General features: G+C 38.0%; 1 protein-coding gene across 1 annotated transcript in view; it reads right to left on the bottom strand.

The window, feature by feature from the left end:
- Window positions 1–12,993, bottom strand: part of FAM184A (family with sequence similarity 184 member A) — a 125,610-nt gene that overhangs the window by 16,747 nt on the left and 95,870 nt on the right. Inside the window, exons 10-12 of the mRNA XM_052645669.1 lie at window positions 6,844–7,056; window positions 4,406–4,559; window positions 241–368 (exon numbers count right to left, since the gene is read on the bottom strand). Of these exons, the coding sequence (XP_052501629.1) occupies window positions 241–368; window positions 4,406–4,559; window positions 6,844–7,056 (495 nt within the window). The remainder of the gene's footprint in view (window positions 1–240; window positions 369–4,405; window positions 4,560–6,843; window positions 7,057–12,993) is intronic.

Raw genomic sequence — 12,993 nt, 5'->3', positions numbered from 1 at the left:
TCAATGCTTCACTCAAAATGCAAATAAAATTCAAAATATTCAACTGAAAGGTCATGAAATAAACTGACCATTATACTAAAGTCAAATTACCTATTTCTATTTAAAAACAACTCTTTAATATAGACAGTAAATAATTAATAGTGAAATATTAGTTATTACCAAATAATTTTCAGAAAATTGTGAACATTTTCAAATCTGTTCACATTTAAGAAGTCATCACAGAACACAATGCTCTTTTACCTGTCTTCTGCTGATGTCTATGCTTCGCTCTAATTCCATTTTAGCAGCTGCCAATTCTTGATGATGATTATGCCTTAACAAATCAATTGCAGCTGCATGTTGCTGGTTTAGTTCAGAGCGTAAGGAAGCTGGAATCCAAGGGAAAAAGGGATTTAGCGTATTTTAAAAATATTAGTATTTTAGATGAAAATTATAAAAATTTCAAAGTATTTACAAAGTATTATTTTCTAAAATCAGGACATATATATTTCCATTAAAATATCATAAAACTGTGTATGCCTCTTAGACTATCATAAAGTATCAATTTAGAGGTTCATCTAGCTTTGATGAGGATAAGAAAATTTTCAGCTGCTCAAATGAATCAAGATATTTCTATGTAAGCTTTCCGTTTGCAAGCAAGGTGCTAACGGAAAGGAAATTTTTAAAACTCTTCTCGCTCACTAGTAGAATATAACATATTTAGGAGGGAACTTCCCACCCAAGTAAGACTTCTTCCACAATATCCCTCAATGATGTTAAGCACTATGTGGAGTAAATGTTCGTGGTGATTTGGAAGTCATCATTTTAATCTGAATTTGAGATTATTTCATAATATCCACACTTACCAAATGCCAGGTACTATACTAGGGGAGAATAAAATAGAACCTTGTTTTTATAACTGCACAGGCTAGAGGGAAAAACATCATGTCAAGGAGTTAAGTGGGGTATCAGAGATGAACACGGGTTATAATGAGAGCAGGGGGTGTCGAGAACCCAGATTTCCTAGGAGAGGGACACTGGGGATAGGATCACAAAGGAATTATCACAGTAACCCAGGCTAACATATGTAAAAGCAGAAAGAACCTGGTCTATCAGACAAACTATAAAAAGTTTGGTGTGGCAAGCGCCCACAGAGCAAGCAGTCATATTGGAAAGACAATGGAGCACAGTTCTGAGAAAGCTTTTTGATACAAATGCTTTCCATTGCATGTTTTGATTCACGGTCCTCAAACTGAGATATTTGAAAATGTGTCGACCTATGCCATCTTCTGAAAATGAATTTGACCTGAAGATTTCTGGAAAAGTCACTGTTTTTATATTAATACTGAAGATATGAGTAAAATACAAATTACAAATTTCAAAGCTAAAACATGAGATTTCAAAAAACTGCTACGCTGCTTAGAGAACAAATTTATGGTTACCAGGGGGAGGGATAGTTAGGGAGTTTGCAATGGACATGTACACACTGCTATATTTAAAATGAATAACAAACAAGGACCTACTGTATAGCACAGGAAACTCTGCTCAATATTATGTGGCAGCCTGGATGGGAGAGCAGTTTGGGGGAGAATGGATACTTGTATATGTATGGCTGAATCCCTCTGTTCTCCACTTGAAACTATCACAATATTTTTAATTGGCTATACCCCAATATAAAATAAAAAGTTTGTTTAAAAAAAAAAAATGCTGTGCTTGTAGCAAGTCAATTTAGGCTCCTCCCAAGAGCCTCATAAGTTGTTTCTCCTGGTGCTGGGCTGCTTCAGAACTTAAGGAAGGACACAAGAAGTCACTGAAGGATTAAAGTCACATGGTGAGACCTGAGTTTAGCAAAAATTAACCCAACTGGAGTCTGGAGAATGGACTGCAGAAGAGGGATCACAAGAAGGCTGTGGCAATAATTCAGGTGAGAAATGGTACACCCATGAATCAAGTGTGGCAGAGGGATGAAAGAAGAGGAAACAGATACAGAGAATATTTAAGAGGAGGAACTAACAGGATGTGGAAGCAAAAGAAAAAAAGTTGAAGGCACCTTCTAGATTCATAGTTTCAGCAACTTAGTAAACCATAAATTCAAGTGGAAACTTTAGAAATGGAAACATATTTTAGAAGTGAGGGAGATAGTGCGCTGATATTTTAAAACACAGAGTGTGAGTTAGAATATCTCACAGTCTAAAAAGCTATAAAAAGTATAAATCTAATTCACAAGGCAAGTAGTTTGGTCTAGAAATACATATTTGGAGTCACAGCACAATAGATGGTCACAGATGGGTGTAAAAACAGAAATACTCAAATTGGAAAAGAAGACACACAAATGGTAAATGAGCATGTGGAAAAATCCTCAATACCATTAGCCATTAGGGAAATGCAAAGTAAAGTTCACAATGAGATATCACTACGCTCCTACCAGAATGGCTAAAATACAAAATGAAACATCACATGCTGGTGAGGATGAAGAAACTCGGTCACTCACAGCTTGCTGGTGGGGATGTTTAACAAACTAAACATATGATTATCATATGACCAACTCCTGCCTAAATTTGCACAAAACAAATGGATGTCCTTCAGTGGCTGAAGACAACAAATATGAGAGGTCGATACCATGGGGACAACTACGGATACATATTAACAACCTGAATGAACCTGCAGAGAATTATGCTGAGTGGAAAAAAGCCAATATCGAAAGGTTATATATTGTACAATTCCATTCACAATGTTCTTAAAATGACATTAAAGAAATGCAGAAGAGATGAATGGTTGCCAGAAATTAAAGATGGGGAGGGAGTAAGTGCATGTGGCTATATACAGGCAGCAGGGATCGAACAGTGATGGGAATGTACTGTGTCTTCTGTGTCTGCATCAATGTCAACATCCTGGCTGTGACATGTACTTTAGTTTTGAAAATGTTACCTTTGGGGCAAACTGAGTAAAGCATTCAGAGGATCTCTCCATACTATTTCTCATGAAAGTAAAAGTGTTAGTCGCTCAGTTGTGTCCGACTCTTTGAAACCCAATGGACTACAGCCCACCAGGCTCCTCTGTCCCTGGGATTCTCCAGGCAGGAATACTGGAGCGGGTTGCCATTTCCTTCTCGAGGGGATCTTCCCAACCCAGGGGTCAAACCCAGGTCTCCTGCCCTGCAGGCAGATTCTTTACCATCGCAGACATCAGGGAAGCCTACACGTGACTATACAGCCTCATGTGAATCATCTCAAAATAAAAGGTTTGTGTGCATGCTAAGATACTTCCATTGTGTTTGACCCTTTGCGGACCCTATGGACTGTAGCCTGCCAGGCTCCTCTGCCGATGGGATTCTCCAGGCAAGAATACTGTTGTCATGCTCTTCTCCAGGAGATCTTCCTGACCCAGGGATCAAACCTGTGGCTCCCACGGCTCCTGCTTTGCAGGCAGAGTCTTTACCACCGAGCCACTGGGGATGCCCACGTGTGATTGTACAATTATCTCAAGATAAAAAGTTTAAGAAATCACAAGAAGTCCTTTTGTCAACAAAGACACGTTTAAATCATGTTCCAGTGGACAAGGGTTCCAACACTTGGCCCATCTTTACCTCTCCTCAGGAAGAGGAGAGAGCTGTAACGACCTGGCCTAGAACTCCCAGCAATAGTAGAGATGATGAAAGGGGTCAACTGGTTTTCCATTTGAGGCCCCAAATATTCGCAACTTTAGTCTTCTTTTTTCTCAATTCTTACTTTGAAAAGAATGTTTCATTGAAGCGTCACAAAGACACAAAAAACGTTAGGAGAATTTGGTAAAAAAAAAAAAGCAAGGAAAATAAAATGACAGGAAAAAAAAGTTATTGAATGACATTAAAAACAAACAAAAAATGCTTTAAATACATTTCAGTTTTTTTCCAAACTCAATTATCTTCTATAGAAAAGGTAATGATTTCAATACCTCAAAGATAAAAATCCTATTTAATATAACCTCTATAAATACCCATACAAAAAGTCAGACTGAAACATGACTTTTCCCATTGAAACAAAATCCTAAAGTCAGGAGAAACAAAAACCAATATGATGATGCAGCCTAAAGACACGTGGTCCATGCTTGTCTATTCCTTTCAGGCACTTGATAGTGGGGAAGTACGATGTCGCGGACTAACTCCAGTTAGTCCCTTAACGACAAACGGAAGCACCTCTATGTGTCGCTTACACAGCCAAAGTACAGAGAACGTTGAGGGAACCCCACTTTACCATTTGTGTTCTATCCGTTCTACTCCGCCAACACTTGCTCCTTCATCCAGTAACTTCAAATAACATACGAACAACACTCAGATGGTCATTTTGAGGTTTCAAAATTAAGAGTACAGTTTTGTAATTTCTTATTGAATTTCAAGTTAGAAGGATGCAAAAATAAATATGATAGGATTCTAATCATTTCAAAATACCAAGCATAGCCTTTCCTTCATCTTCCAATTCAAACCGAAGTGTCTGAAGTTCCTGCTCCATTTCTATCCTGAAGCCCTCCATTGATTCTCTGTGTGCGTCTTTTAATGACTGAAGCTCTGCAGAATGCTTCTGTTGTAAATGACTTTCAAGAGCCTAGAATCAGAGAAACATACTCAAATTACTATGCTAGACTACAGGAAGGGAAATGCAAACAAAATAGAAAAAATACTAAAACTCATTATTTAAGGAAAACAGCTCTCTAACTCATTTCAAGAAAACTAGATATAAGATCATCGCTAGACAATAAACTAGTAGGTTCACTTCAGGAGCGTAATCATCATGAATCAGAGTCAATATGCAGCGTTTGTATTGAGATACAGACCCTTTACCTAGGGCAGTTTCCAAATAAAGCTATTTTCTTAAACTGCTAAGGAGATGTAAACCACCAAAAATTAACAAATAATTCTTCTGTGTGCACAGACTTAGACTCAGCGAAGAGGTGGAGGAGGGCAGATCAGGAAAGATCTCCTGATTAGGAAAAGAGAGGAGGGCTTTTACAACTTCAACCTTAAAAAGTGTAGCTTTTTCCTTCAGTCATCCTTTCTTTGCTCCTGCATTTGTGAACAGAAGCAAAAGCTCTGAGAGGATGTGGCTGGAAAACTGAACTGAAGACTTTCATATGGTTAGTTTTAAAAGCCTAGCCAGAGGAACAGACTACATACATGTAGCCAAGACAAGGAGAAAATACATGGCCACAAGAGTGTGAAAACAAAGCTCAGGGTACTTCAAGTGTAGAGAATGGACTGTGCCAGGAAGGGTTTTTCTTACTGTAATCTATAAAAGTTTCTGAGAAAGCGACCACATTGTAAGTAGGGCTGTGTTTCTTCAATCACTACTCTAAAATGCTTTTAAAAATTATTATTTGACTACTTATATTCTTCCTGAAACATAAAGTATAGGTTCCTTTGAATATAGGTAAAATAAAGGACTGTGAGTACAGACAACATGACTTAGGGTTAGCTTGGCTACCTAATGACAGACAATAAAATTGCCAGTTCTGATTTCTTCTGAAAAATGATTATAGTTCTGAAAAGGCTGTATGTATAAAATTAAAGTATGATATGTAAGTTTATGTGTTATCATAATTGACAAATGGAATCCAATGAATAGAGTATTTAGCAATGCTAAGGTTGAATCATTAACCAAAGGAACTCCCTTGATTTTTTTGGACAACATCAATAGACTAAACTTACTGTACAGGCAAATTAGTTGTTTTTAAGAGTATGACATTTTTGTTTTAACAATTTTTAAATAACATACCATTTCTTAAAATAGTGTCTATACCCAAATAAAGGATTAAAATGTGTATATGTAGTAATAGTATGGATGGTAAATATTATTAGTAGTAACTTTTTCTATCACATCTTTATCTTAATTATCCTTAACGTCCTTAAAAGAAATTGAGAAATACAGTGTTAAGAAATGAACTACACTAAAATTAATCACACTAAGGCTATGTCCAACTAACATTTTAACACAGAACTAAATAATGGATATGGGAAGATTCTGGCATATAATAAAACCAATAATGTATCTTTTCTGAGTGATCACCATATAGTGATACAAACAGTATACATGAATTATACTATTTTTAAATGTCTACAATTTCATTTCATCGTGAGTTCTGTACATAAGAAAAAGCATGAGGGGAAAAAATGGAGATTAAAACTTTAAAAGCTTTGGGCACATGTATCTTTTGTAGATCTAGACTAAAAAAAATTAAAAATTGGATGAAAGACTAAGTTCAAGACCAGTATTAAGAGATTACAGTGATGATAATAATGACTAAATTTATGTAATCACTGCTAACACATGACAAACCAGAGCATTGGTCTCATCATGACCTTGGCCTTATCATGGGAAAGAGAAATAACATATGTCTGCTACAGTGTACAATTAAAGTGAAACTGAAAGTCACTTAGTCGTGTCTCACTCTTTGCAACCCCATGCACTATACAGTCCATGGAATTCTCCAGGCCAGGATACTGGAGTGGGTAGCCTTTCCCTTCTCCAGGGGATCTTCCCAACCCAGGGATCGAACCTAGGTCTCCCACATTGCAGGTGGATTCTTAACCAGCTGAGCCACAAGGGAAGCCCAAGAATACTGGAGCAGGTAGCCTATCCCTTCTCCAGCGGATCTTCCTGACCCAGGAATTGAACCAGGGTCGCCTGAATTGCAGGCAGATTCTTTACCAACTGAGCTATCAGGGAAGCCCTACAGTGTACAATTAGTGCATGTGTTTAATCACTGTGACCCCTAAAAGAACTCATAGCCTAGAAAACACACTAAAATAAAGCAATAAATAATATTTTGGAGCAAAAAATGAATTCTTTAGAATCTTGGGTTACATTTGAACGTATGTCACCTAAAACTTACTCTTTGTTCCTTGTCCTTTTCTTCTTCCATGGTCTGAAATGCAAGGACGTGTGCTTCTTTTAAAGATTTATGTCTCTGTTGATGCTGCTCCTCTAATTCTTCGAGCTCCTGTGTAAGTCGCTGCCGCTCCTGTGTAAACTGGGCTTGCAGTTGCTGCAGAGAGGTCTGAGACTGGGAAAGCTGCATCTCCAGATTCTGTTTCAGGAGGGAAATCTGTGCCACAGGAGGGTACACAAAGAGGCATAAATACAAGGCCTATTTCACACAGTGCCTATTTAAGGGGAAAAGGCATTTTAAAGATATTAACAACTGCAGAATCACTGCCTTCAAGTGCCCACTTAAAATGTTTAATAATATATCCTGGAGAGCTGATTTGTAGGTATTACCGCTTTCATTCTGTTTTCAGTGCATGGGCGCTCAGTCGCCTCAGTCCTGTCCAACTCTGCAACCTCACGGACTGTAGCCCATCAGGCTCCTCTGTCCATGGGACCCTCCAGGCAAGAATACTGGAGTGGGGTGCCGTGCCCCGTCCAGGGGATCTTCCAGACCCAGGGATCGAACCCGCATTTTCTCTGACTCAAGCACTGCAGGCAGATTCTCCACTGCTGAGCCACAGGACTGTTTAAGGCTGTGGGCTCTGAGTTAAAATCTTAGCTCTGCCACTTGCTTCGGTCAACACCTCACCAGGCCATGTGACAGAAAAGAGCATTTCTACACACTGTTTACTCAGAATAGTTCTGCCACGTACAAAGATTAACTGCTCAATGAAAGCCAGCTAAAATTATTTGAGGATTAAAGAAATACTCTTTAAACAGTTTATCAATTTAGAATTCTTGTGTAAAAAAGTATTTATTTTTGAATTTTGATTTAATTCAAAAGGATTTGCAAAACTTCAAGCTTTTTAAAAATCACAAACCTCTCACAGTCTTCTGGTTACAGCCTTGTAATAATGACAGGTACTTTTCTTTCACTATGGAGAACTTATTTGTTCCTCCTATTGAAAACATCACCCTTAATACATCCGCACCGCCTCTGCATGCTTCAAAATACTTAAGACCTTTATTAACCAACAGAAGCACAAAATATGTATAAGCATCTGTATATATGTGTGTGTGTTCACATATACATTTGTTGAAACCATTTTATTTGATCTGTTTCTCTTCTCATATAACGAAACCATAAACTTGAAACTAGGCGACTCAGTCATACTCTATAAGTCTGAGGCTAACGGGAGCTTAAGGAAACCAGATAAAACGTTCTCAAATGTGTCCCATTAAATAATAGGATGCTGTGTTTATATGTAGATAAAACTGTTTCTGTGGCCACAAAAGCTAACGGAAAGAAAAGACTTTAAATTGACTTTCTGTAAATGAGAAAATACTTTCTTTTGGTAGATGGAAGGTAGACATGGGCTGCCTCACATGTCTCACCATGAAGGTACGTGGGAAAGAAAATGATAGGCTGAAGAATCACCACCAATGCAAACTGAGAAAGAAAAATAAGAAAGAATGAAATGGAAGACAGGAGAGGGCAGAGGCCAGCAGCAGGAAACAGGCACAGACTACACCGAGCTTCGGGTAAGTGACAGCTGTCTGCAAGGGTCTGGCACAAGGGCAAGGTTATACACCAGGATTAGTAGAAAAGCTTAGCACATGCCTTTGTGGAGAGGGTCAAGTACTGATGAGAAACGATACTACTGACACACGTTCAATCTGTTTTAGCGTATTTCCAAACAAGTGACTTTACCTATTGAAAGTTACATGAATTCTACTCACTAATTTCCAAATAAGCCTAAGATTTCAGAGGTTATTTCCATGTTTAGAGTCATGGTGAACTGCAACACTCTGACCCCAGGCAACGCAACTCCATACCCCTCCAAATGGCAGTAGCACTGACAATTTACAGCTCAAATAAACCTGTGAATGTAAAAACTGCAGGAGAAAGGCACAGCAACAGCTAAGCCTTCCTTGTGTGAGCTGGAGGGCCAAAACAAACATGTCATGTGATTTCTCACCATTTTGTGCAAAGAAAATCAGGATGAAATCAATATTAAAGACAACCTCCAAAGAAAAAAGAATCAAAAAAGGGTAAAAAGGTAATAAAATGTGTGTTTGTGAACCCCAATGTGTAAAGTAGTAGAGTTAGCTAGTTCTTGAAATAGACAAGGCTCCTACCCACTCTCTTCCCAAGTTCAACCCTAGTCCCAGACCCAGAATACGGACCCATGTGACTGCCTTGTCCCTGGTGACAACTTACTAGAACATACATGGGAACATTAGGGAAAGACTACGTTACATAAAGAATAATGACTGATCCTATCAAAGCTATTATTGGGGGCCAAGTGAGGACGAATTTACCCAGTGAACAAGCTGCTCACCAAGCCATCTGCCCTGGCATGCATCCAAGTCCACTCAAAGAAAAGTGGCACAGCGTGCTGATTTGTACACAGGCACCACGTGGGCTAGTGGTGGCCCTGGGTCCTGTCCTCCAATCAGGGTGCATTTAGGTTAGTAAGAAGCCAGTCAGTTCACAGCAGTGTAGCTTTTTTCCCTGAACTATCTATTTCAAAAGGTCACTGCATCAAAAACAGCTCCCATATGTTAATTTGACTATAATTTGACTCACACTTGAACCAAATAAGGATGAACTTTATAAAGTACAACATTTAAAATTAATTAATACCACAGTTTTGAAACAGTTATACATTTAAAATCTAACCACACTTTTTAAACCTCTCCAGCTTAAATACTTTAAATCATAATATACTTTACCTTGAAAGAACACCAAAGTAATATTTTTAATTTTAGGGTATATGATTAATCTTTATATTTAAGCAAATATAAAGTATATGCAAACAGACATTATCATGCAATTTTGTCCTCAAGTATACTTAGTTTAGACACTTTATATTCTTAATTTTGAAAGCATATGAAAATAATATTAAGGCTATCTAAAAATCTTTGGAGTCATGCTCAAAACAGTAACATTATTTGTAAGCAGGAAGCCTTCATCATGCAATGCAGCATCAAAACTTATTTTGCTCTTTTAAAAATTAAATTAGTAGATGGCATTAAATTGTCAGCCTTTATTCAGCATGAAAATTACATGGTGCTTTAAAGACAGAAATAATGAGCAAAGCAATGTAAAATGAGCTGTTTTATAGCTATAACTTAAACAGCAGAGTTTAGTACACTTTATGGAAATACATATTAATATAAAACTTCATTAATTTAAAATAAAACAAAGATAGACCCTTTGCATTAAATAGTCTGGGTAACTTAGATCAATACTCTCATTACAGTATTGCAGAAAGGCATTTGCTGAATAAATGGGAAGCAGTACTAGTTGCTTCAAATTATTTTCAAATTATGAAGTATATGGTATAAGTTTCTACACATTTGTTGTAATTTTAAATCTTAAAGCTTTTTATTTTGCTGATTTTAAATGAACCGAAGAGAATATTTTAGAAAAGATTTTCATCCTAATTAAAAAATTCTCACCACAGCAGTTTATATATGAATTAAATAATATATTCTACTAATCAAATAATATATTCTACTAATCAATATTCTACTAATATTCTACTAATCTACTACTACTACCAATACTTTGCAAATAATTTTAAAAGCCAAACTTCACTGACAGTAATTGCTACCTTCTGATCTCCACCACTTAAAATACTATCTTTTTGAAAATAAGGCTGTACAAATTTCAAAAAGACAAAATTAAAGACATATAGATACATTTTTTTGAATAAGGGAAAGCTTTACCTCCTTCCAACAGGGCGGTTTCACAAAGATTCTGCACCTCTGCAGTGGTGTTTGTGGAAATCCCTCAAAACAGAAACTGAAATATCAAATCTGAGGTACTGGACACGACAGGATGTCAACATGAGATACGCCATTCACTATGTACGTCCTACTTACAACCTTTGGTTTCTTATGCACTCTAGTTTTCTTTGCCCCTAACAAAAATCTTACTACAGAAATGAAAGTGAAGTGAAGTGAAGTTGCTCAGTCGTGTCCGACTCTGCGACCCCATGGATGGTAGCCGACCAGGCTCCGCGGTCCATGGGATTTTCCAGGCAAGAATACTGGAGTGGGCTGCCATTTCCTTCTCCAAACAATACAGAAAATAAACAAATAGCTTATCCTCAGGACAAAGAATATCCTGAGATAGCAAATGTAATCTGTGGTTCTCAAACCTGGCTATATATCAGAATCATCTCTGCAGATTTTAATAAATGTACTTGCCCAGCCACTGACCCTTGGCTATTCTGATTAAATAGGTCTGGAATTGAGCCCAGACCATCTAACATAATTTCTAACTACCAAAGTAATGTGTTTGTTGTGAAAAAAATTTCTTTAATAAAGGAGTTTTTAGGGAAAGTATCCCTCCTTCCCTTTCCTCATGAAATCCCAATCCCTAAGGGTAATCAGTTCTAACATTTTGATATCTCCCAAGACTTTTTTTTTTTTTTGCATTTGCATGTGTCTCTATTTATTTATAAATGACAAATAACAGTCTGGAAGACTGTGCACCAAATTGTTAACTGTTTTATTTTAGGCATGTGTCTCCCAAAACTCTTATGATTTTTCTCTCTCTTAATTTCCTGTTTTGTTTTCTTTTGCTTTTTTTTAAACTATGTTATGTGTAAACAGGTGGACGGATGACTTTCACCATGTAGAGTGTACATCTGGCATGATATGACAAAAATTACTTGGGGGCCCCAGAGCACACCTCAAGAGACCAGAGCTTAATGTCCAAAGTAGTTGAAACAGAGACCCATGGGGCTGCTGTTGGAACAAACATCCCCTATGTCTTAAACAGAGAAACAAACATCAACTTCCTTCATGAAACAATGAGGGTGTCAAGATCCTTAGGTGTTGCTATAGCTTTTCAAACAATCAACAATATGTAGCTCCCTTCATGCTGAGTATACTCATGGATTTACTTAATGATGGTTAATGATTTCTCCACTAGGGAGGCCCAAAAATTTGGTTTTAGAGGTTTGTTCTTCCTTGCACGGGGGCATTTACAATGACTACAGATAATGCAAATGGCAGGCACCATTTCTTCCTTCCCAAATGCCCATCTCCCCCTTTTTCTTTCTTCACAACGAGTGGAACTCTTGAGTTTGTTCAGGAACTGAATGAAAAATCCTGATCTTCAAGAAGGCAGGCCCCTCTCCCAGCACCACGGAGTGAATTATGACTGGGATAAGGAAGTCACAGTAACCTAACTCTAAGGTTGTATCATCCCGTCTTAGTTAATAAGCTAAAAGGAAGTATGTGGAGAATCTGGAGGAGGGGGAGAGATTTCATTTCCCGATTAAAAAACTGCTTAGCGGAGAGTCTCCTGTGTTAGCATAGTTGCTCGAGAACATGAAAGGGGGAGCTGTAGCAGCCACGTTGCAACCATGACATGACCAGCTTGAGGTCCCAAGGCCAACATACTGAACATGGCAAAGCAGAAGTACACAAAGTACCTGGGCACCTTAAGTATCCTGACAGCATGAGCCACTGTTAACTGGGTGTTCTGCTGCTTAAAGCCAAATTTATCCCAATAGACATCATTCAAAGTATAAATACACTATAATTACTTTAATCCTTCCTGATGGAAATTCAGAACATCTCACCTGATTTTGCTATTACAAACGCTGTACCAAAACACCCTAAAATAAATGATCTAAACACATACTCCTTGAGTCTATCAGAAGGCTGAATCTCTCTCTCGTTTTGAAGTTTCTCAGATGACTTTAACGCAGTCATAGTTGAGAACCACTGCTCTGGAGTTCATAAAACTCAGACTCTGGCTGCTTCTTTAATGAGCATCTTAAGGCAATGACCAGAGAGGTCTTTGAAGCCCTGGTCTTTTACTTGTCCTCTGTTCTCAGTTCATTTCATGAGATCAAGGAGGAGAACCAACTATCTTCTTCAAGTAATATTACCTATGGCCTTTTCTCCTATGCTACTGCTAAGTCACTTCAGTCGTGTCCAATTCTGTGTGACCCCATGGACTGCAGCCCACCAGGCTCCCCGTCCCTGGGATTCTCCAGGCAAGAACACTGGAGTGGGTTGCCATTTCCTTCTCCAGAGGATCTTCCCGACCCAGGGATCAAACCCGGGTCTCCCACGTTGCAGGCAGACG

Source organism: Budorcas taxicolor, chromosome 9 (genome assembly GCF_023091745.1).
Source record: "Budorcas taxicolor isolate Tak-1 chromosome 9, Takin1.1, whole genome shotgun sequence".
NCBI lineage: Eukaryota > Metazoa > Chordata > Mammalia > Artiodactyla > Bovidae > Budorcas > Budorcas taxicolor.
This window is presented reverse-complemented; position numbering and strand designations above follow the sequence as displayed.